At 54.4% G+C, this 23331-nt stretch overlaps 3 protein-coding genes across 15 annotated transcripts in view; 2 read left to right on the top strand and 1 right to left on the bottom strand.

Moving 5' to 3' along the window:
- NBEAL2 (neurobeachin like 2) overlaps nt 1-8304 on the top strand; it is a 30365-nt gene extending 22061 nt beyond the window's left edge. For 4 of the 5 annotated variants that reach the window (XM_069561616.1, XM_069561614.1, XM_069561615.1 and 1 more), the window contains 24 exons: nt 64-420; nt 507-656; nt 767-924; nt 1073-1197; nt 1284-1419; nt 1905-2065; nt 2167-2483; nt 2584-2679; nt 3053-3177; nt 3260-3400; nt 3568-3698; nt 3798-3907; nt 4005-4122; nt 4245-4342; nt 4413-4529; nt 5102-5191; nt 5268-5377; nt 5492-5664; nt 5805-5899; nt 6142-6258; nt 6354-6512; nt 6589-6737; nt 7604-7739; nt 7816-8304. In XM_069561616.1, coding sequence (XP_069417717.1) covers nt 64-420; nt 507-656; nt 767-924; nt 1073-1197; nt 1284-1419; nt 1905-2065; nt 2167-2483; nt 2584-2679; nt 3053-3177; nt 3260-3400; nt 3568-3698; nt 3798-3907; nt 4005-4122; nt 4245-4342; nt 4413-4529; nt 5102-5191; nt 5268-5377; nt 5492-5664; nt 5805-5899; nt 6142-6258; nt 6354-6512; nt 6589-6737; nt 7604-7739; nt 7816-7920 — 3474 coding nt within the window. In that variant the 3' untranslated portion in view covers nt 7921-8304. Of the gene's footprint in view, nt 1-63; nt 421-506; nt 657-766; nt 925-1072; nt 1198-1283; nt 1420-1904; nt 2066-2166; nt 2484-2583; nt 2680-3052; nt 3178-3259; nt 3401-3567; nt 3699-3797; nt 3915-4004; nt 4123-4244; nt 4343-4412; nt 4530-5101; nt 5192-5267; nt 5378-5491; nt 5665-5804; nt 5900-6141; nt 6259-6353; nt 6513-6588; nt 6738-7603; nt 7740-7815 lie in introns of all 5 variants that reach the window. The other variant, XR_011250828.1, reaches the window with a different exon arrangement.
- Nucleotides 8064-12227, top strand: LOC138424532 (death domain-containing membrane protein NRADD-like). Of its 4 annotated transcripts, XM_069561632.1 has the most exons (6): nt 8308-9517; nt 9736-9824; nt 9937-10092; nt 11051-11234; nt 11350-11492; nt 11588-12227. In XM_069561632.1, exons 3-6 carry the CDS (start codon nt 10050-10052, stop codon nt 11905-11907), a joined length of 690 nt encoding a protein of 229 aa, XP_069417733.1. In that variant the 5' UTR covers nt 8308-9517; nt 9736-9824; nt 9937-10049; the 3' UTR covers nt 11908-12227. The 4 variants fall into 4 exon arrangements, with proteins under 4 accessions (XP_069417731.1, XP_069417733.1, XP_069417734.1 ...); XM_069561630.1 differs by lacking the exon at nt 9736-9824 and having other exon boundaries at nt 8064-8712; XM_069561633.1 differs by lacking the exon at nt 9736-9824 and having other exon boundaries at nt 8312-9517.
- Nucleotides 12228-14667: 2440 nt separating this feature from the next.
- Nucleotides 14668-23331, bottom strand: part of SETD2 (SET domain containing 2, histone lysine methyltransferase) — a 78807-nt gene continuing 70143 nt past the window's right edge. For all 6 annotated transcript variants that reach the window (XR_011250831.1, XR_011250832.1, XR_011250830.1 and 3 more), the window contains 4 exons: nt 22475-22586; nt 17568-17648; nt 15835-15936; nt 14668-15489 (listed from right to left, as the gene is read on the bottom strand). Coding sequence is in view for 1 of the 6 variants with exons in the window: in XM_069561618.1 (XP_069417719.1) it covers nt 15328-15489; nt 15835-15936; nt 17568-17648; nt 22475-22586 (457 nt within the window). In the remaining 5 variants the exon portion in view is untranslated. The remainder of the gene's footprint in view (nt 15490-15834; nt 15937-17567; nt 17649-22474; nt 22587-23331) is intronic.

Below are 23331 nucleotides of genomic sequence, written 5' to 3'. Positions count from 1 at the left end.
GGGTGCACAGCGGGTCTAGAGCTCGGGGAGTAGCTGGTGACATCCCAACTCGTCCGTCCGCAGCTGCATGCCCAAGCCTACGTGAAGCTGCATGCGCTGCTGCAGACCGCGGTGCCCATGCGCCGAGAGGAGGCTTGCTACGTGCTCTCCAAGCTGGAGGCGGCGCTGGCGCGGGCGCTGAACAACTCCCCATCAGAGACCCCCACCGAGAACGGGGAGCCCCCGGCCACCGCTGCTGCTGCAGAGCGCTGCTCATGGCTGGTGCCGCTGGTGCGCACGCTGCTGGACCGCGCCTACGGCCCACTGGGGCTACAGTGGGGGCTGCCTTCCCTGCCGCCCACCAACGGGAGCCCCACCTTCTTCGAGGACTTCCAGGCCTTCTGTGCCACCCCCGAATGGCGTCACTTCATTGACAAGCAGGTGCCTGGGGCCAGGGGCACGGGCAAAGAAGTGGGGGCTGGGGGCCCACATCGAGCACAGTCTCTTCTCCCTGTCCCGTCCTCCAGGTGCAGCCCACCATGTCGCAGTTCGAAATGGACACCTACGCTAAGAGCCACGACCTCATGTCGGGCTTCTGGAACGCCTGCTACGACATGCTCATGAGCAGTGGGCAACGGCGCCAGCGGGAGCGTGCGCACAGCCGTCGGGCCTTCCAGGTGTGCAACCTGCCCTGTGGGCCCAGAGGATGGCTGCTGGGACTGAGAGGAGAGAGAGGAGCCCGAAGCACCCAGTGGGCCTCACCTGTTCCTCCACCCGCATCCCGCAGGAGCTGGTGCTGGACCCTGTGCAGAGGCGGGCGCGCTTCGAGGGGCTGCGATACGCGGCGGCGCTGAAGCAGCAGGCAGCGCAACACTCCACAGCCTTGCTGCACTGGGGGGCACAGTGGCGCCAGCTAGCCAGCCCCTGCGGGGCCTGGGCCCTGAGGTGGGCGGGGCTCGGGGCGGAGTCTGGTGGGGTGGGGCTTGGGAGGGAGGGGCCAGGAGAGTGTCTGAGGTGAAGCCTGGGAGGAAGGCAGAGGGGTCTGCAAACCTCTGCCTCCTACCCATGACCGTAAGTGGGGTCATATCTGTAGGGATCCGCCTACCCCCCACTGGAAGCTCTCCAGTGCTGAGACCTACTCGCGCATGCGTCTGAAGCTGGTGCCCAACCATCACTTCAACCCTCACCTGGAGGCCAGTGCCCTACGCGACAACCTGGGTGAGCGGGTGTGCCGAGCTGAGTCCACCCAACCTCATAGCCCTGTCTTGTCCAGCTCTGGTTGAGCACCCTTGGGCCCATTGCAGGTGAGGCCCCCCTGACACCCACTGAGGAGGCCTCACTGCCTCTCGCTGTGACCAAAGAGGCCAAAGTCAGCAGCCTACCTGAGGAGCTGCAGGAAGACCAGCTGGGCGAGGACGAGCTGGCTGCACTGGAGACCCCGTGAGTGGGGCTGGGAAAGAGCTGCCCAGGGCAAGGGGCTCTGTCTAATGTGTTCTTGCCAGTGGCAGAGGGATTGACTCCTCAGTGTACTTGCCTTCCTGCTGTGGGGCTAACCACCCTGAAGGGACGGTCCAAAATCAGATGGGAGGGTTAGGCAGATCTGTAAGAGGATGGAGAGTTCCTGTTTGATAGCCAGGCTTCCCAGAGCAGGACTGAGAAACCAGACCAGGATGTGCGCCCATGGGAGTGGGTGGGTGCTGAGTGAGGGGAAGCTGGGGACAGGTTGGTGTCCTGGCAGGAACTTCAGAAGCCCAGGTTTCAGGGTGGGGACTGGGGCCAGTCTGGACCCTGGGCAGCTCTTTTTCCTCCTATGGGATCATGAGCAGTGTGCCTCCTGACTTGGTGGTACTTTGAGAGTGTGGTCCTTGGGTTGGTTGGGAATGGGGGTCCAGAGCCTAGTGCCTAAAGTGGGTGCTGGCCCCCAGGTTGGAGGCCGCAGACCTGGATGAGCAGCATGAGAATCTGGTGCTGTCAGCTGAGTGCCAACTGGTCACCGTGGTGGCTGTGGTCCCAGGGCTGCTGGAGGTCACCACCCAGCACGTGTATTTCTACGATGGCAGTGCCGAGCGGGTCGAAACTGAGGAGGGTGTGTTCTGCTGGAGCAGGCTGGAGGGCCGGCTGGGATGGGGGCTGGGGTCTTGTGGGGCTGGGACGGGTGGCTCCAGCACCTGCTGTCCATCCCCACAGGCATCGGCCATGACTTCCGGCGCCCACTGGCCCAGCTGCGCGAGGTCCACCTGCGGCGTTTCAACCTGCGCCGCTCAGCTCTCGAGCTCTTCTTCATTGATCAGGCCAACTACTTCCTCAACTTCCCATGCAAGACGGGTGGGGCCGCAGCCTCATCCCCTTCCCAGGCGCCCAGGCCCCAGCCCTCCCTCATTCCACCCCACACCCAGGTGCGGAACCAGGTGTACTCCTGGCTCCTGCGTCTGCGACCCCCTACCCAAGGCTACCTAAGTAGCCGCTCCCCCCAGGAGATGCTGCGTGCCTCAGGTCTTACGCAGGTGAGAGCCCTGGAGGGTGGGGGTCGGGTGAGGTCAGAGCCCAGCCACTGCGGAGAGTGTTGGCAGCCCACCGGCTCACCTCGTATCCTTGCCCCCCCAGAAATGGGTGCAGCGAGAGATCTCCAACTTTGAGTACCTGATGCAGCTCAACACCATTGCGGGGCGGACCTACAATGACTTGTCTCAGTACCCTGTGGTGAGGGCCTGCTCCCCCTCTACCCACCCTCTGCTCCACCAGCCCTGGTCCACCCAAGTGTGGGTACTGATAGCGGGCCAAGCCCTGAGCTCAGTCCTGGGCTGCTGCCTGAGGCCTGGCCTTTGTTCCCGGCTCAGTCCCCCATGCCCTGCTGCCCCCACGCACACCCAGCCCCACTCCCTTCCCCTCCTGGCCTCTGTTCTTGGAAGGAAATCCTGTCTCAGGCCCTCCTGCTCCCCTGAAGCCCCTCCCCATGGTGCACCCCCACCTGTGTGCTCCACCCATCTTCCTGAGGGTGAGGGTGCGGGCAGGGCAGGCTGGCCATATAGGCCATCAGAACCCTCATGTGGCTCCTGCCCGGGTGGGCGGCCAGTTCCCCTGGGTCCTACAGGACTACGTGTCCCCAACCTTGGACCTCAGCAACCCAGCCGTCTTCCGGGACCTGTCCAAGCCCATCGGTGTGGTGAACCCCAAGCACGCCCAGCTTGTGAAGGAGAAGTGAGCGCGTGAGCAAGGCTGGGCTTGGGGTTGGGGTGGACCGGGGAGGGCTTCCGCTGATTCCTTTCAACCGTGGCCCTAGGTATGAGAGCTTCGAGGACCCAGCAGGCACCATCGACAAGTTCCATTATGGCACCCACTATTCCAATGCGGCAGGCGTGATGCACTACCTCATCCGCGTGGAGCCCTTCACCTCCCTTCACGTCCAGCTGCAGAGTGGCCGGTGTGAAGGGGCAGGCAGATAGTGTGGGGTGGCAGGCAGGGTGGACGAGGGAAGGGTGGGTCTTCCAGGCATCCTGGACAGGCTGGCTCCCTGCTTGCCCAGGGCTGCACCTTTTCCTTCCCTGTCTCCCTTCTCACCGCCTCACTTTGGCCCGTGCCCCTCCCCAGCTTCGACTGCTCGGACCGGCAGTTCCACTCAGTGGCAGCAGCCTGGCAGGCCCGCCTGGAGAGCCCTGCTGATGTGAAGGAGCTCATCCCAGAGTTCTTCTACTTCCCCGATTTCCTGGAGAACCAGAACGGTAGGCGCTGGGTGGGGGCGGGAGGCGTGAAGATGGAGGGTGGCTGAGGAGCCGGTGAAGAAGGCACAGCGAGACAGCTGACCCAGCCTTCTGTGCCAGGCTTTGACCTGGGCTGCCTCCAGCTGACCAACGAGAAGGTGGGCGATGTGGTGCTGCCCCCTTGGGCCAGCTCTCCTGAGGACTTCATCCAGCAGCACCGCCGGGCGCTGGTGAGATGTGCGCACACATACCGGCGGGTGGCCAGAGGGGAGGGCTGAGGCGGAGGGTCCACCATTCCTGGACTGACGGCCACCTCCCTGCCCCCAGGAGTCAGAGTATGTGTCCGCCCACCTGCACGAGTGGATCGACCTCATCTTTGGCTACAAGCAGCGGGGGCCAGCTGCAGAGGAGGCCCTCAATGTCTTCTATTACTGCACTTACGAGGGTGAGCGGTGCCCTGGACCCCGGTGGGGGTTGGGGTGCAGAGGAGGGGGTGTGCAGGGGGCACAGACTGAGTCCTGACTGCCCCCCACCACCACCACCCCCCCCTCACCTGCCGATGCTCAGGGGCTGTGGACCTGGACCAGGTGGCAGACGAAAGGGAGCGGAAGGCACTGGAGGGCATCATTAGCAACTTTGGGCAGACGCCCTGTCAGCTGCTGAAGGTAAGGCCGGCCGGGAAGACCGTGGTCAGGGAGGCCCTGGCCGCGGTACTGAATGGTTCCTTGCCCACAGGAACCCCATCCGGCTCGGCTTTCTGTTGAGGAAGCAGCCCAGCGCCTTGCACGTCTGGACACTAACTCACCTAGCATCTTCCAGCACCTGGGCCAGCTGAAGGCCTTCTTTGCAGAGGTGAGAGGAGGCAGGGTCTCAACTTCCTACCTGGCGAAGTTCATTTAATTCCACTGTCCTTGCCAATCTCTTGGAGATGAAAAACCTAAATCAAAGTCCCTGATATTAAGACATCTTAGAATTAAGAGGTAAACACCAGAGGAAGTACAAGGTAAACATCACTGAGTTTGCCGTCTTCAGGAGGGAGGGTTAGGCCAGGTTGACTCACCTGGTCATCCTTAGGGAGAACAGAAGGAGAGTCCGGCCTCAGTACTCTCCTCCCCTTCCTGCCTGCATCCCAAAAGGCCCCCAGCTCCAAGGTGTTCAGGCTCTCCTCTCCTCATGCTAGCCGACTTGGAGATTTGGAGTCGTGGGGTGGGATGACCAAGGTTGAAACCAAGCTTGAAGGATTTTGCTTGTCCATCTGGTTTCTCACTTCCTGAGATGCCCTGAAGGTCCACTGGTCTCTGCATATCTCTCAGAGTGACCTCTGCCTGTAACATGATGCCCTGGGGCTGAGGGCCAAGAGGCAGGTAGCATGGTGGGGGCTCTAGCCGGCTGCTCAGGTAGCTAGTCCCGCCCTGCCCTTGCAGGTCATCAGCGATGGCGTGCCCCTGGTGCTGGCCTTGGTTCCCCACCGGCAACCTCACTCCTTCATCACCCAGGGCTCCGCAGACCTGTTGGTAAGTGCACCGGGCCGGGCCACACCTCAGCTCCACCCCCGACTCTGCCCCAACCCACCTCTGTCCTCTCACCCAGGTGACCGTGAGTGCCAATGGGCTGCTGGGGACCCACAGCTGGCTACCCTATGACCGAAACATAAGCAACTACTTCAGCTTCAGCAAAGACCCCACCATGGGCAACCCCAAGTAGGACAGAGGGTTGTGGGCTAGGGTGGGCTCTAAGTGCTCTGGCCAAGGTCTCTGAAGGCAAGGGTCTTCTGTGTATCCTGGCCTCACCTGTGCTCCTCCTCACTGTGTCAGGATGCAGCGACTGCTGAGCGGCCCGTGGGCTCCAGGCGGTGGTGTGAGTGGGCAAGCCCTGGCAGTGGCCCCGGATGGAAAGCTGCTGTTCAGTGGTGGCCACTGGGATGGCAGCCTGCGAGTAACTGCGCTGCCCCGGGGCAGGCTGCTCAGCCAGCTCCGCTGCCACCTCGGTATGTGCTGCCTGAGAGCTCAGGGTGTGCGGGTAAGAGCAGGGCTCCAGAGCTGGCCAGGGAGGGGTAACTGCTCTATTTTCCCTCTTCTCCCCTCGCCTCCCTCTTCCCCGTCCTGTCTCCTCCCCTCCCCCTTGCAGATATAGTAACCTGCCTTGCGCTGGACACCTGCGGCATCTACCTCATCTCAGGCTCCCGAGACACCACGTGCATGGTGTGGCGGCTCATGCAGCAGGTGTGCTGGGTGGCAGCCCCGTGGGTCCCCTTGGTCCAGATCTTCGGCCCATCTGCCCCTCCACTGGGCCTCCAGTCCTACCCTGCTCTCTTCCCCTTCCTACTGCTACTGTGAGCAAGTCTGGGGCTCCAACAGTCTGACTTTGGACCAGACCTTCACTTTTCTGAGCTTTTAGCTTTCTCACTCTGGGGCCAAGGTGGTGGTGTGCCCCAGTCCTGAGCCAGCCCTGGTGTTCCCCACAGAGTGGTCTCTCGATGGGGCTGGCATCAAAGCCCGTGCAGGTCCTATATGGGCATGAGGCTGCCGTGAGCTGTGTGGCCATCAGCACTGAACTTGACATGGCGGTGTCCGGATCTGAGGTGTGTGTTTGCCTGTGCCCAGGGGAGGCTGTTTGCTGGGCCGTGCCCCTGGAACCAGATGCCTGTGCCCAGCACCCTAAGCCACCTTCCTGCAGGATGGAACTGTGATCATCCACACCGTACGCCGTGGCCAGTTTGTGGCCACACTTAGCCCTCCGGGAAGCACGTTGCCTGGACCTGTGTCCCACCTGGTGCTGGGGTCTGAGGGCCAGATTGTGGTGCAGAGCTCAGCGCGGGAGCGTCTGGGGGCTCAGGTATGGGAAAGGGGCGTCCAGCCAAGATAGGGGTAGTTGGGATTCTGTCCTTGCTAACACGTCCTGCCTCCTCCAGGTCACCTACTCCTTGCACCTGTACTCAGTGAATGGGAGGTTGCGGGCTTCACTGCCCTTGGTGGAGCAGCCCACAGCCCTCGCGGTGACAGAGGACTTTGTTCTGCTGGGCACGGCCCAGTGTGCCCTGCACATCCTCCACTTGAACAAGTGAGCCTCACTGTTTATGGGTTTGTGATCCCTCAGTTCAGTTCAGTTCAGTTTAGTCGCTCAGTCGTGTCTGACTCTTTGCAACCCCATGGACTGCAGCACGCCAGGCCTCCCTGACCATCACCAACTCCTAGAGCTTACTCAGACTCATGTCCATCGAGTGGGTGATGCCATCCAATCATCTCATCCTCTGTCATCCCCTTCTCCTCCTGCCCTAAATCATTCTCAGCATCAGGGTCTTTTCCAATGAGTCAGTTCTTTGCATCAGGTGGCCAAAGTATTGGAGTTTCAGCTTCAGCATCAATCCTTCCAATGAATATTCAGGACTGATTTCCTTTATAGGATGGACTGGTTGGATCTCCTCGCAGTCCAAGAGACTCTCAAGAGTCTTTTCCATCACCACAGTTCAAAAGCATCGATTCTTTGGCGCTCAGCTTTCCTTATAGTCCAACTCTCACATCCACTACTGGAAAAACCATAGCTTTGACTAGACAGACCTTGGCTGCCAGAGTGATGTCTCTGCTTTTTAATATGCTATCTAGGTTAGTCACGTGATCCCTCAGGTGGTGGTTATTGGCAGAGAGACACTAAGAGGTGCCCCGTGGACCCTAACCCCTTTACGTGCCTGTGGACACATTCTTCAAGGCCTGTCTCTGTCCTCCCATCCTCCAGGGGGGAGATCTTGCCCTGGGCCTCCCTTAGGCACACACTTGTTCATGACTCTCTTATTTGTCAGGATTTTCCTCCAGCCATCCTTCAAATGAGGACTGGGAGGTGGATGGGAGAATGAAGAGACAGATATGTGCTGGATGCATAACTCCTTGCAGTTGCGAGTTTGTATATATCACCTTCTTCCCTCCCTCCAGACTGCTGCCAGCCGCTCCTCCTCTGCCCATGAAGGTGCCGATCTGCAGCGTGGCTGTGACCAAGGAGCGCAGCCATGTGCTCGTGGGGCTGGAAGACGGCAAGCTCATTGTGGTGGGCGCAGGGCAGCCCTCAGAGGTGAGAATGCGGGCAGGGTGGGCCTTGCACAGGGTGGGAGCGTTGATCCTGGCTGACCCATGCCTGTTCCCACTAGGTGCGCAGCAGCCAGTTTGCGCGGAAGTTGTGGCGGTCCTCCTCCCGGCGCATCTCCCAGGTGTCCTCTGGGGAGACCGAGTACAACCCTGGAGAGGCCCGCTGATAGCCCGCCCGGTCCTGCCGCGCCGCCCCGCCCCCAGCGGGCTTCGGCCCAGTAGGCTCCACCCGAGAGCCCGTGGGGGGCGGGGGGCAGGACACCCCGCCCACACTTAGGCGGCGGTGGGCGGGGCCCCACCTCTGCCCAGCTCTCAGGGATTGGCGGGCGATGTCACTCCAGGAAATCTTGCCCCTCGCCGGCAGAGGGGCCGCCCGGAGTCCCAGCACTGGCCCCAGCGGCCGCACAGCACTTTTTGCACAGTCTGGGGTGGGGAGCCCAGGCTCCCGATCCCCGGTCCCAGCAGAGCACAGGGGCCGGGCTGTGGCCTTAATCCTAAGGGCGACCCCTCCCATTCTCGCATCTCAGCAATAAATATGGACTAGTTTTGTAGCTGTTCTGCCTCCGAGCATGTGTACGCGCGTCTCAACCGCCCTGTGCTGGCGTCCCCTGAGCACCCACACCGCACCGTGCCCCTAGCCCCCCAGCTACGCCGCTCCTGTCCCTAGGGGCCCGGGCCTGTTTTTCTGGCAGCTTGAGGCCCAGTCCCGCTTCAGGCTCACCTCCACGCATGTGCGCGTTCCTGGTTCGGGCGGGGCCAGACCGTGGGCGGCCCCGCCCCCATCATCTCCCCGCCCCCTCGTTGTCCAGTCCTCTGCCGCCCGGTTTCGTCTCCGCCGCCGGCTGAAAACCTGGCCTCTCCAGGGACTCCACTGCGTGTTCCCTACTGGCTTAAGGCCGGGAGGCCCCATCCTGCAGGCAGAGCCGATCCTAGGACTGACGGAGGGTCAGCCACCACAGGTCAGGAGCGGGTTGGGGACACAGCGTCGGGTCTTCCTGGAAGGAGGGAGCCGTGGCTGCCTCTCTGTACCTCCCCCATTCTGGACCCAAAATCCTGCGCTGTTGTGGTGCCAGCATCTGGGTTGGGATGCCTGTGGGAAGTCAGGATAGTGTGGGCGTTTAGGGTGTTGCTGTGTGCGCATGTGTGCATATTTGTGGGCCTCCAGATGGGTGTGTGTGGAGGAGGGGTTGGTAGAGGCTCCAGTCTCGCAGCTCGAGGTGGGTCGGGCACAAGGCCTGGCTGTCTCTGGGAGCTAGCGTTAGTCACAGGCTCACCCGCCAACTCAGATCCAGGCAGGGTTCCTTATGTGGTAAGTGACACAACTGTACATACACATCCTTCACGTTGCAAAGGTCGCCACAGGCTCCATGCCAGACCCACTTGGCTAGTGTGCATTTTGCTGTCCACATCCGCCCCTGGCCTTATGGAGGGAAGTGAGCTTGGAGTGCAGGGGCTGGGCCAGATGTGACTGTTGGGAAGTTACAGGACTTTCGCCTAGGTCTCATCTCCATCGCTTTTCCAGGCAAGCTCCCCTTCTCTGCCCAGTCCAGGTTCTCTCCTCCCCAGGCCTCAGGAGGGAGGTCCCAGCAGGATCAGCCCTGTAAGGGCAGATGGGTCCTGGGACTGCGTGTTCTTCAGATATCCAGCCTGCAGGCCCTTTCGAAATTCCCAGATAAGAAAGGGCCCGGGTACCTCTGGGCCCACACACCCTCTTCGTTTGCTGAACCCACCAAGGAAGCCTCCCATCCTGCCCCTGACCAGGAGGTAAGGGCTGGACACTGACCCTGGAGGCAGGAGTGGGAGTTAGTCACCCCAGGAACTGTGCTCTTCTGAGAACTCTGGGGAGCTTCCATCAGCCAGTGAGTCTCCGCCTGGCTCTGGCTTATGGGGGACGGGAGTCCCCCTGGTCTTCCTGTGCTGGCTCTGGACTCAGACCCAGGGTTTGCCAAGGTCTTTGAGACCGCTGCACTCTGGTCTCCTAGCTTTGGCCAGCTGGGACCAGCAGTATCAGCTTCACCCCATTTGACACCGGAGGAAACTGGTCCAGATTGGCAAGTGGGAAGATGGGGAGGTGAGCAGCCCTGGAATGAATCAGGATGACATGAGCCAGCAGAGGGGGCAGACTACCCCAAGGGACTCCTGACTTGCAGCTTGAGGGATTTCCCCCTTGTTCCTACACACAGCCCCTGCTGGACTCAGAGGTCTCCCAGCTCCTTTTTCTGTGCGCTGCTCACGACACTCCAAAAACCTTCTCCAAGAAGTGCAGCCACTGGGAGGACTGCTAGCTGGTAGAACCATGCTGCAGAACGCCAGCCACAGGGAAGCCATGGTCCATGTGGGTAAGTACTTTTCGATCCAGATTTTGGGTACTGGGTAGGATGGGAGGTATCCATGGGTCCCTGGCCTTGCAGACCACATGCAAGTCTAGTTACAGCTCTGGAGCGTCTTGTTGCTTGTGCCCTGCCTGCACTGGTTTGTAGGACAGCTGACTTGCCGGCAGAAGTGAGCAGCAGCATTTACTTGCCTTCCAGTTCAGTTTTTAATTTATTTTTGGCTATGCTGGGCCTTTGTTGCTGTGAGAGCTTTTCTCTAGTTGTGGCGAGCAGGGGCTACTCTCTGTTGTAGCGCATGAGCTTCTCATCGCAATGGTTTCTCTTGCTGTGAAGCATGGGCTCTAGACACAGGCTCAATAATGGTGCACAATGGGCTTAGTTGCTCCGCAGCATGTGGGGTCTTCCTGGATCAGGGCTCAAACTCATGCCTCCTCCATTGGCAGGCTGATTGTTTATCACTGAGTCACCAAGGAAGCCCCTGGTTCAGTTTTATTTTGTAAAAATTTGCAAGGTCTCCTGTGCGCAGAGGCTTCCACAGGGACTAGCATGAATCACTGTGCTTGCACAGACCAGACTCTCTGGGGATGACAGGACACAGTTTCGTGCCACTGTAGACAGAGGAGGTGCCCCAGGAGCCAAAAAAGGGAGAGACTGGGAGAGATCAAGGATGACCTCCCAGAGCAGGAGATTCCTGCTAGTTTGTCTGAGAGCAAAGGTAAACCAGCAAGCGCAGACGTCTGAAAGCCTGGAGAAGGTACATCTGGGGCTAGGTGTCCAAGCATGGCGAGCCAAGGGGAGGCTGTGGGAGGTGACGGTAGGGAATGAGCCAGTCAGCTTTTGATGTCATAGTATGGGCTTTTGTCACTCCATAGTAAGGGGCTATGATTTCCAGCTTTTCTAGCAGCAAAATTGACCCCTGGCCTTGATTCCTTGCCGCTGACCCTGTCTGTCCTTTTCTCCACAGACAAGACCCGGAAGGAGCAGGACAGGGAAGGGGTATGGGCAGCGGCAGGGGGAGCCCTGGCCCCCAGCACCTCCTCCCCATTCTCCCCTGAGCCTCCAGGGGCCTCAGGCAGCATCATCCCTGTCTACTGTGCCCTCCTGGCCACCGTGGTCCTTGGTCTGCTCGCCTATGTGGTCTTCAAGTGGTAGGTGGTCTGGGCACTGCCCTGGGGTACCCCCCCTCCCCATCTGGACTCCCAGCCAGCTCGCCGTCTCAGTGAAGGCTGGAGCAGGCTGGCAGGTTCCCCCTGCTCCCCACAGCTGGCGCTCACGCAAACAAAGGCAGCAGCTGGCCAAAGCTCGGACCGCAGAGCTGGGGGCCCTCAGTAGGGACCAGCTACATGGGGACAGCAGTGTCTTCCGGGACTCTCCAGCCGGCCTGGAGCCCTGTGCCCCCAGCCAAGGTGAGCCGTTTCCCCTACCTGTCGCCCTTTAGACCTGCCCAGCCTCGTCGTACCAGAGTCTAACCTTCGCGTGACCCTCACATCTCCCATCCCAGGGCTGCCGCCTGAACTTGGCTGCCGGCTTTACCTCCACCTTCCTCGGCAGCAGCAGGAGGAAGTGGAACGGCTCCTGGAGGTGTCGGGTGAACTGGCCAACGGCTGGCAGGGCCTGGCGGGCCGCCTGGGCTACCAGGCTGAAGCAGTAGAGACCATGGCCCGGAGCCCGGGGCCCGCCTCTGCCCTGCTGAGGGACTGGGCTGTCCAGGAAGGCAGTGGCGCCACCCTAAGAGCACTAGCAGACGCCCTTGCTGCCATGGGTCGTGAAGACGTGGTTCGGGCCCTGGGTCCCCCGGCTGAGGGTTGCTCTGTGGTGTGAGTCATGGCTCCGCAGCCTGGCCTCTCAGGGAACCTACTTTGGTGCTCCACACCACCCCCACCTCATATACCTTCCCCTTCATGGGCTTCCTGGCATTGGTGACCTCGGCTTGTTATGTTTCAGGGTGACACACAAGATCCTGGTACCAGTCACCTCCCCTCCCCCTGCCTTCCTCCAGGACAGGGATCAGGACGTGGGCGGGGGACAGCCAGACAGGGAGCAGCAGTCTTGCCCCCCGATCCCCACTCCACCTCCCTATACTTACTCTCAACTGTTTTTTCTACTTTTGTACCCCATATTAAAGGCAACTCTGGACTGTTGTTGGCTCTGTCCAGCTCCGTGGGCCTGGGAGACACTTGGGTAGCTAATGTGGCAGAGGCCCAGGAAAAGGCTGGAGTCCCTAAGGTGAAAGGCACCCCTGAGATGGCAGGCAGTGTGCGCCTGCAGAAGATGGGTGAGTTCTGCGGGCAGAGTCGAGTTCACATCCTGCATCTGCCATTCCCCAGCTGAAGTGTGTTAGGAAGCACTTTCCTTTTTGAACTTAAGCTTCCTTAGCTGGAGAACAATAGACTGGCACCTTCAGAAGCCTCCCACCTGCTGGGACTCTCAGGCCTTAGGTTTGAGACCATTTTCCTCACCTGGGCTGTGACTAGCCTCAAGGGGAGGCTGGAAGCCTGCCCCACCCCTGGGCAGGCAGTAAGAGGCAGGCTGGTCCTGGGAAACTAGGACTCTGTTACCAAGGGCCTCCGGGCATCTTTAGGTGAGAAAAAGGAAGTGGTTTCCTTTCAGGACCCACATTCCAGACTCAAAAAAGGGAGGTCCAAAGATGCTTCCACACAAGCCAAGGACAGGCAGGTCATCCCACCTACCTGAGGACAGGGCAGCTGCAGCCAGACCACCCGCACCCCTTGCATATGGCCTCCCTGAACGCAGGAGCAGCAGGTCCGTCACTGTGCTTTCAGCGTGTTGCTGCAGCAGACAGGCCCTGCCTAGGAAGGAATAATGCTACATCCTGGCATCCATCAGGATCAGAGTGCCGAAGAAATACAGCCATCTAAACTCAGCAGACTGGATCCAGCCACTGTTCAGGTGCCCAGGCTAGATCCCGTCCCCTCGCTGAGATGTGACTGGTGCTGGCTGTGCTGGGAGACTGCTGCAGCTGCTGTCCCTGTTTACCAGGGCTGCTTAACCCTGTAACTCTTATCCTTAAGATCAGGGCAGGTTTGGAGCCACCCTCACCTGGAGATGACCCTTGGGCAATAACCCAGGAGAGAAAGGCTTGGTGTTCGGTCAGCTTTAAACAGGCCAAAGCACTGGAGACATCACACCAGCAGGGAGTTGGCCAAAGGACTGTGGAGAATTAGATTGGCAATGAGTGTGAAATCCTGCATTGAGAGGAATGAACTGGCCCTGGATTAGCCAGTAACCCTCATCACTACTGAGGGGATTTGAGCCTAAAGGTTTCAAAGGGTGACTGGAAGGGAAAGATTTTGACAAAACAAAGACAACAAAACACTCCAGGGGAAATGAAGTAACATAATTCCTCTTCAAAGTGGTCCTTTCTAAAACCTGGCAACTCCCTGGTCACCATCCTTTAACAAAAGGGTGCCTGGATTTCCTGGGAACATGTGAAACCTGGAGCCTTGTGTAAAAGCATGAGTTGGGCTTGGTTGCAGTGCGTATGGCTGATCCTGATGGATGCCAGGATGTGGCATTGTTCCTTCCTAGGCAGGGCCTGTCTGCTGTAGCAACATGCTGAAAGCATGGGAAACCTACCCCAAAGAGAAACACTTCTTTTTAATATGCTCAAACACGTTAGCTGAAACAGCTTCCTTAATAACACTAAAACGTTAAGGGGGTTAAATCAGGGTTCCTCCATCTGATATAATATGCTTGAGTTAGGGTTAACGGTGTAAGGCTGTAGCCCCACGGGAAATACTTTGGCTACCTTGTTAAATAGCATATTTAATGGGTATGCCTTTAAAATAGATGGGGTTTTTTTTGTCCCTTTTCACAACCTTTGATACAAAGATAAAGAGTTACTGAGCCTCTATGAACCTCAGTCTCCCCAATTCGTGTGCCTCTGGGCTGAGACGATCAAAGGAGCCCAACCAGAGCACTAAGTGCCCAGCAGGCAGTGAATGTTCCAACTGCTCCATGCCCCCAAGATCTGGCAGGCCCCAGCTTCTTCCCCAAGGGCATTGCTGCATTGAGCAAAACCACCCCACTGAGGAAGAGGTGGGACCAGCCTCCTTGCAAAGAGGGGCTGGGCCCCAGGCTGGCCTGAACGCCCTGGCCCTTCTCACCACCCAGGCAACTGGTCCATCAAGGGTGGGTGTGTCTCTGCTGAGCCCTGCGTCCTCTTATCACCTCAGCGATGTACCCCTTTGATGGGAGCTCCTTCTAGGATCCAAGCCCAGTGGTGGGGGGCATGGTGGGGAGTCAGGGAACCCAGACATCAGATGAACATGGCTGGGAAGTCACTTCTCACCAGCCACAAGGTACAAAGGCAAAGAAAGACAAGTGCCTTTCTCTTGAGTGGCCTATTAACCTAAGTAAAGAAGCCCAGCGCCAGAGAGGTGGCAGGTCTACTTCCTTGGCTTGGAAATGCACGTGGTATGATGGCTAGCTCAGTCACAGTAGGACCTGTGGGGAAGGCCTGGGATAAACTCCAATCTCAAGGATTAACCTTAGACTTCACACACCTATGGCCACCATCTCCTTTCTCTCAGTGCCAACACTATAGACAAACGCGCCAAGTTCTTTAATTGATTTTATTTTTTACATAAAAAGTTCAGTAAAAATTGGATAAAGTAAAGTGATTTTAAGCAGTAAATCAATCTTATCAACATAGCACAAGGCTGGCCGAAACCACAAGGCAGCCTGCTTCGGAATATTTACATGATAACAAATCAAACCTTGCAGGAGAACTTAGGCCATCCTTACAAAGTCTTCTGTGATCCTAGCACACAGAGGCTTAAAAGCGAAACAAAAAACAAAACCCAGGAAAAACAAATTATTTTCAATATATTCACATATACATTAAAATATAATACAGATGGTCAGGGTCAGGGTTGTGGGTGGGGATGCGCATGAGCCTGTGCGCTGACAGCACCGCCAAGGAGGAGACCCAGGTTGGAGTGGGGTCAGGCTGACCAGGTCTCAGAAGGGAAGGTCTCAAGGGCCTAACCCCTCGCCTCTGATGGCCTCTACCAACAGCTCACAACCAGGGACCATGTGTTGTAGATGGAGCTCAGTATTGTGGCTTTCAGTTGAAATCCGCAGGTTTGAAGTCCCCAGGGTGTCGTGTCACCCGTAGCACACAGCCCTGACGGTGGGGTGGGGAGAGGGCCCACAGGATGCCTTCTCCCCGCAGTCTCTCCGACCAGCTTGCCCGGCCTCCCACCCTGGCCCCGTAGGTCACTCTAATTCAGTGTCCTCTTTGGGTTTGTAAACAGCCCCAAACTTCTGCATGTACTTCTTAATGTACTCCTTGGTTTTGTGTTTCACATTCTCATTGCACTCCAGGTCCTCGGGGTTCTTACAGTACTTCAGCTCCTTATTCATAACGCCATGAGTCAGCTGTCCAGGACACAGAAAGAGACCACAGGCCACCAATCAGAGTGGAAATGATTCAGGGGGGAAGGCAGTCTTCTGCCCCAGGACCCTTCTCAGTGAGACTGGGAGGTGAATTAGACCAGGGAGGTTGGGGCAGGCTGGTGCTGAGGTCATCAGAATTCAGCTCAGCTGTTAGAGAACCACTACCCTCCAAGAGGGTCGCTTCCCTTCCCTAATCTTCCCCTTATGTTCCTGGGTCTCCAGCCTGGGCATGTGGCAAGGAAAACCTCCCCTTTTATGATGAAAGGGACCTTTTTAGGAGGTCTAATGTGCCGAGAACGTTGTCAGACCACAAGCAGGGGAGAATACCTTGCGAGCTAGGTGTTTGAAGTCTTCGGTTGTGGTAATTCTTCCCACTTTGCAGTCAGGTTTCCGGTAAGGGTTCAGGCACTGGACGATGAACTGCGACATCTGCAGGCAGGGGGAAGAGAAGGCAAGAACGTTGTCCCGAAGAAATGTAGAAAGGCAGCAAGCAGAGCCAGCCCGTCCTTCCCTTTCCCTCACTCGGGCTGGCTGGTGTGGGTAGAAGGCGTCTAGTATGCCAGTGGGACAAGAGAAAAGGATCCGGGGTAGCCCCAAGAGGGACAGGGCTCCCCTGGATGGACTGGGCAATGGAGGGACAGAAGAGTAGGACGCCACGCTGGAACTCATGGCAGCCCCAGGTTTCAGCTAAGAAGTCTCCTGTCCTTCTCAAAGAGAGCAGCAAAATTCTCTGGCTCCTGCAGGCAGGGCAGAAAGGGCCTTTCTGTGCTACCAGGAGGCTCAGTGACCCCAGGAATGCAGGTATTTTGTTAAGACTGCTTAGATTCTGTAAGTGTTGCACTTCATGGGATTGACACAACATCAGTGTAAAGCAGACGGATGGTCGCATGTTAGAGCAACCTGTGGGAGACCATCTAGGGTACTTCCCACATCCTCCTGAGCTGTCTCTGTAGTGTCTGTCCTAGCCCGTAGCTCTCAAGAATGATCTAGGTGCAGGACCTCTGGAAGTATCTGGGGCACTAAGACACAAATTTGACTCCAGAGGACAAAGGGAGCACCATGACCAGGGTCTACCCATTCCTGAAAGTGAGCTTTCAGACACTCAAATGACAAGGCTGTGTCACCAGGCTGGCACTGAATAAACAGCTGCTAGCTGGCTGAGCTGAAATGCTGATCATTTTACATAGAGACAGTGAAACACTAAGGTTTATCCTTGAGGAAGGCTTTTGATCACAAGTTTTTTCTGTGGTCTTCTGCTTCCGTACTCTGCCTTCAATCTGTTTCCCTGCGTACAACAGGGGATTTCATTATTCCCAGCTTAAAATCCTGCAGTGGTTCCCTGTAATTCAGTATGAAGCAGCACAATACTGTTTAGCCTCATCTTCCCCCACCCCTGCCACACCCTGAGCCACAGCCCCCCAGAGTCCAGCAAAGGGATGCCGCCTTCTGCCTGCAGTGCATATGTGGTCAATCCCGACCCCTGACTCAAGAGCCCTTCCTCACACCCTGAGTAGTGGCCTCCGAGCCCCATCACTTCTTTGCAGGTGTGCTTCCTCCAATGGACTATGAACCCCTTCAATGAATGAAGACTGGAGTTTAGAATCTGGATGCCCCGAGGCAGGAAGGTTAGTGTTCTGAGAACATACACATCTAACAGCATACAGAGGAGCTGCTTTCTCTCCATCACTGGAGGATTAGGCAGCCACCAAGTGACTCTGAGCCAGAAGGCCCAAGTTCAAGTCTTCTGTCTAGAGCCTGTATCCTCTGAACCTGAAGAGCTCCTCCTCAAGAAGAGGAATGACAATTCAGTGCTTCTACCTTGAGTGCTGTTGTGGGGGTAAAATGATACAATGGACAAGAAAGTGCTTATTATCCAGCTGCGAAGGACCATACCCATGTGTCACCAAACAACAACTGCAGAGTCCAGCCACAGAAGCAAGGGGACACCCAAAGGCAGGGCCACCTAGTACTGCAAACAGCTGTGCCCACTTTGGACGAGAAGGAATGGGGCTCAAGTGTAAGTTTTCCAAGCTTAGTGCCCACATCCCAGCCAACCTTACCTCTTTTCTGAATACTTCTTTGCTTTTCTTAGCCAGCTCACTGGAAGTGTCTGCTTCTGCTGTCTTAGGCTTTTTTGAGGTCTAGAAATGGTAAAGAAAACACCACGGTGCAAGGATGAGAGGTCAGGTCAGTGATGCCCCCAGATGGGATACCCAACTCTTGGTATTATTTATAGGATCCTAATGGGACACAACCTGGAGTCAGCCGAGCTATTGTTATCACTCTCACTTCATGTCTAAATCCAGCCATCTGGCTCCAGCCTCATTTCTATAAAGCAAGTTCTAATTCTCTATCCTAAGAGAAAGTCGATCTTGGGTATAGCTGGTAAACATTTGTTTCCGGTTACCTCTGCAAAGGAATGTGCTGTGTGACTTGGACCGCTCAGGTCCCCATTGTGAGATGCAGCGCCCCACGTTGTGAAGTTAGCCCCAGGGTCACCGACTCTACCTCTCCCATCTCTTGACATTCCAGGACTCTGGGACAAAGGTAGAATGTGCTTCCCACCCGATCGTGGTCCAAATACCATGCTCTGCATCCTAGTCTCCTAGACTGTAGGAGACAGTCTCAGTATGCAGAAGAGGCTCCTTCAAGGTTGGCAGCCTCAGTCTAGGAATGGAAAGACTGAAGAGGTATCAAGGTACTGGGGGTGGGAAGGGGAGGAGATGAGAGTCATCCAAGTCACTGACCAGATGACTAGATTCAAAGACAGAAGATCCTCAGTCTTAAGATGCTGAAATGATCACACACTTAGGAATGCTTCCCTCCAGCAGTGTGAGCAGGGAAGCTGCCAGTGCCTGCCCTCCCCCCGCCCCACCCCAATCAGGCACTGCAGAGAGGGAAGGGGCTGGCAGCCCTGGCATTCAGAGCATCTGCCAGGCAAGGCCATCTTCCCACATTTCAGATCACCGCCAGCCATCAAGCCCCTTCCTAGAAGTGTACTTGTCCATGGGAAAGATTATGAGCATCCCCTCTCAAATACAACTCGCCTCAGGTGGATGTAGGAGCTGCAGTTGGCATTACAGGTACTTCAGGTTTTTGCTGGCTGCTTACAGCAGTTTTTTCTAGTCCCAGCCTATCACCAGTTCTGATTCCTCTTTTTCCATCAACAGTATGAAGGTGCTGGTGATGAAGGGACAGTTCAACTCCCTCTGCTCTGGACTGGCTCCAGAGAAAGGTGGCGAACCCCCTGGCTTCTGTAAATCAGCTTTCTCTGACTTGTTATAAACGCTTTGCATATTTTCCCCTTTTCTACTTCCTGTGGCTGTGGGACCAGGAAAGGGAGGGCAGGGTAGAAAGAACACACAGATTCAACCTCTGGTTTCAGGAAACAAAACGCAAATTTTCAAATGTTTTGCTTTGAAATTTTGTGGTTATTTTTTTCCTAGCAGTAGAGAGTATGGGTGTGCTCCACAATAAGACCTCAGGTAGCAAGGGATCAACTACACCCTGTGTAAGCCAAGATAATTTCATCACACCCTAAGCTATTCTCTTGTGGATCTCCGAAATGAGTAGCAACAGCAGTTATGTACAGAAAACCCCTCAAGGTATGACAACTACCTCAAGGCCCTGGGTCCTGTAGAGGAGGCCAGGCTCTTAGTGAGGGCACTGTGTTAACAGGCAGGTCCTGCTTCCCTCCGAATGGGGTATGTGTTCAGAAAGCAAAGTAATTCCAGCGCATTTCTAACTGAATCTCTGACTTGCTGAGGCTGTTTAAAACCAGTTACTGAGCACAATCACCTGAGCTCTGTCCAGGAGCCTGGTCCAGAAGAAGCTGAGCTATCAGAAACACTGCATGTGATTCAAACTAAATTCTGCAACGCATGAACCTGTACACGCCAATTCAAAGGTTAAGAAAGAAACATCCTTGAAAATAATAAAAAAACTCAGTATATTGTTTTGAAGTTCCTGCCACCTTTGATAACAAAAAGAGCAAAATAACTTCAGTTTGGTTCTAGACCACGCACTACATACCAAAAAGAGGCGTGGGGTGGGGGGAGGCCAGGAAGTGGGGAAACAGGAACAAATTGTTTCCACAGCACTTTCAACAAACAGGGGCTGTTCCTGGCCTTTTTCATATCCACTTGTGTCCTTAGCCCCAAGTGATGCCTCTCAGATGCCTCTGCATGAATCTTCAACATCTGCATTCTGAGTTCCTCACTTTGCCTAAACTATTACAATACTCCTCAATCTGGGTTCCACTGCTACCAACCTCATTTTTTCAAATGGGCCTGCTTCACTTGGGGACACACTTGACTGCCGGACTCACTGCTTTAAAAGCATCCATGGCTTTTAATCGTACAATAATCACACTGGGAGGACACCAAGATCTTAGACCATTAAAATCTGACATACTTTTCCGTATTTTTGTCTGGCTCACTACCCCATATGTACCCAAACTCTCACCATAATCAAATTATTTTTATTGTTCTCTCTCTCTCTATATGCTCTGTCTTGTATTGACTTTATACTTTACAAAAACTACTTTATTTGCCCAGAATCCTCTTTCTTGCTCAGCTTAGCTATAGGTCAACTCATGTTTTCTATGACATATCACTGGTGCATTTTCTTAGACCATTAATCACTGTATTCCCATAGCATTCTGTACATTCTTAAACTATAGCGATTATCCCATTGTATTTCAGGTTTATAGATGTGGCTATTTTCTTAGACTGAACTTCTTGAAGACTAGCACTCAGATTTATTTTTCCTTCTATGTGTAATACCTCACAAAATGCCTATGAATTAATGAAAATTTACAATATTATGGTCTTCACTTCCAAGGGCTTTAAAATCAAAATGAAGACCCTAAAGATGGGGGGGAAAACAAGAACAGAAGGAAGAAACACATACCCCACAGGCATCCTTCTGTCTGAGATGCTAGCTGGGTGAATACAGTAGGACACCAGTGAGGAAGATGATCCAAATAAGTCCCTGGTTATCATAGTCAGACTAGGTCCCCATGATAGAGACTATGGTCCTGGAAGAAATCCAAAGCCTCTGACTTGTGCAGGAGATGCAGATTTGATCCCTGGGTCAGGAAGATCCCCTTGGAGAAGGAAATGGCAACCCACTCCAGTATGCTTGCCTAGGAAATCCCACGGACAGAGGAGCCTGGTGGGCTGTAGCCCACGGGGCCGCAGAGTGGGACACGACTGAGCACACACACTTTCCTCTACGAGAACTCTCCCACGGAAACGTCACTCACTACTGGCGGACACGCACAGAGACGCAGCAACTCGAGGAAACAGGTGGACAGGTACTTAAGAAGTCAGACGCACATATTAACATTGTCTAACTGACCCAGCAATTCCACTCCTAGGTATCCACCCAAGAGAAATGAAAATGTATGTCCAAAGACTTGTACCCCACTGTTCATATACCATTATTCATAACCGTCAAAGAGTAGAAACAACCCAGATGTCCATCAACTGGTGAATGGACAAATAAAATGAGGCACATCTAATATAATGGGATATTAGTTAATGCAAAAAAGAAATAGGCTAACAAGCCATGAAAAAGTATAGGAGAACCTTAAATGTATACTGCTAAATGAATGAAGTGAATCTGAAAAGGCTACAGAGTCCAAATATATGACATCCTATAAAAGGCAAAACTAGAGAATAGTAAAAAGCTCAGAGGTTGTCGTGGATGGGGATGGGGGATGCGGGATGGGGAGGGACGACCCGATGCAGAGGGGAGCACAGAGGACTTTCAACACAGCGAGACCAGGCGGTGCACTCTAACAGGGGACACATGCTTCGACACGCTTGTCCAACCCACAGAAGCACCAAGAACCCTGAGGCAAACCACAGACTGAGTGATAACGATGTACCAACGCAGATTCAGATTGCAATGAGCGCACCACACCCTGGCAGGCTGTTACAGTGGAGGACGCTGTGCGTGTGTAGTGACAGGAGACGTATGGAAACTCTGTACTCAGTTCAACGCTGACAGGAACCTAAAACTACTCTGAAAAATAAAATCTACCAAGAAGATAAGAGTTATGATAAGGACCTTTTCAGACAAACAGAAACAAGAGAACTCATCACCACCAGACCTGAAATACTCGAAATATTAAAGGAAATTCTTCAGACTAAAGGAATGCTAACTATAACACTGAACAAAGAAAAACATATCCCTCAAAGTGAATAAAATATAAAATGAGGTATGGATTTGTTTCCACTTTAATTCTCTCTTACTCCAATTCCTTCCCTACTTTTCTCTCCCATGTTTCTCCACTGACCTAACTAGTTAAGTGCCTCTTATTTTCAAATTAAATACTATTCAAATCTTAGAACACAGATATATTATCTTTGATTTCATTCAAGACACCACCTCCTTGGAGACAATGTGTCCTGTTCCAAGTGAAAAAGGATAAACGTTGTTAATTCAATTCCTGAGAGTCACACTGATTTACATGACCTCTAATCCTAATTCGGCTGGAAGCTAGGAGCATCCCCTCAGCTTTAACAAGCACAACTGTCCTAAGTATTATCAAAAGTCTCCTGAGGAGCAAAACTGCTCCTAGTTGAGAACACTTGCATTAAAAAGCTAACAGTATTTATCTCCAGAGAGGGAATATGACGAAAGGGGAGCAATAAAAAGAAATTAAGGGTTTTTATTTTTTTTTCTACCATACCTACTTCTGTACTGTGGATCCCCTTCCACCTCCAAGCATGTTTCATATGCCTAATTCTCCAGAACAATAAGGAAAACAGAATTTCCAAGGCTAAGGAAAGCACATGCAGTAGGCGCCTGCCTATGCCACCCCTTTGCAGGTGAAGAGATCAATCATAACCGTACCTAGCATGTACTTGGAGCAATGGCTAATGGTACTTGTACATGGCTAATGGTACTAAAAAATGACAAGACAAAGACTCCCAGGAAACAAGTAAGCCACACTCACCTTCATGGGATTTTCATCATATGTCGGGGTCCCCAAGTCCATCTCAGCTTCATGCTCAAGGCTGGCATCATCTCCTGGGCTTTCCCAAGTAGGAGGATCCCACTGAGTCTGCCTAGAAGAAGGTAAGAGCAGCCATGCTGTCATGGCCAGAAAACAGAGGACCCTGGCATAGGCATCTCTGCTCATACGATCGTAAAAACATAACACGCAATCAAACACAGAGTAAGTCAGCTCCATGAGAGCGACATTCTTCCCAACAGCAAGAACTCTATCCCAGAGACATGTTCTTTAGGCCACTGTATTTCTATAGCCAACGTTGTGGCAATGTTTACTAGGTATCAAAGACAACAGTAAAACCAAATATTCTATCTGGCTCTTATCTGGCTCGTAATGTCCTACATAAGGATTCAGCAAAGGCTAAGGAAAGCACATGCAGCAGGCGCCTGCCTATGCCACCCCTTTGCAGGTGAAGAGATCAATCATAACCATACCTAGCATGTACTTGGAGCAAAATAAAATAAATCACAACACCCTCCTCACAATCCTTGATCACGTGAGAAAACTCTTTCCTGCTTTAGGAGTCTTCTTGTTTGTATTATTAATAATAGCTTTGCTCCTCTGGTTTGATGATTGACAAAATGGAAAAGATGTGAACAGGTTAAAAACTTGTGCCCTCTGCTAAAAATAGTCTCAACTGACTACAAAAAAAAAAAAAAGAAAAAGTTCAACCATGTTAACTCTTTGCATGTTTTTTCTTTTTTCTTTTGGCTGCACTACAAAGTTTGCAGAGATCTTAGTTCCCCAACCAGGGATTGAACCCTGGGATCCTGGCCCAGAATCCTAACTACTGGATTGCC

The sequence above is a fragment of the Ovis canadensis genome, chromosome 19, assembly GCF_042477335.2.
Source record: "Ovis canadensis isolate MfBH-ARS-UI-01 breed Bighorn chromosome 19, ARS-UI_OviCan_v2, whole genome shotgun sequence".
Classification (NCBI taxonomy): domain Eukaryota; kingdom Metazoa; phylum Chordata; class Mammalia; order Artiodactyla; family Bovidae; genus Ovis; species Ovis canadensis.
This window is presented reverse-complemented; position numbering and strand designations above follow the sequence as displayed.

Excerpts from the sequence above, each read along its gene's own strand:
- LOC138424532 (XM_069561629.1), top strand. The coding sequence starts at position 9,638 with ATGGGGGACGGGAGTCCCCCTGGTCTTCCTGTGCTGGCTCTGGACTCA. Across the intron at positions 9,825-9,936 it reads GCAAGTGGGAAGATGGGGAG|CCCCTGCTGGACTCAGAGGT; the intron begins GTGAGCAGCCCT and ends TCCTACACACAG. Across the intron at positions 10,093-11,050 it reads GGAAGCCATGGTCCATGTGG|ACAAGACCCGGAAGGAGCAG; the intron begins GTAAGTACTTTT and ends TTTTCTCCACAG.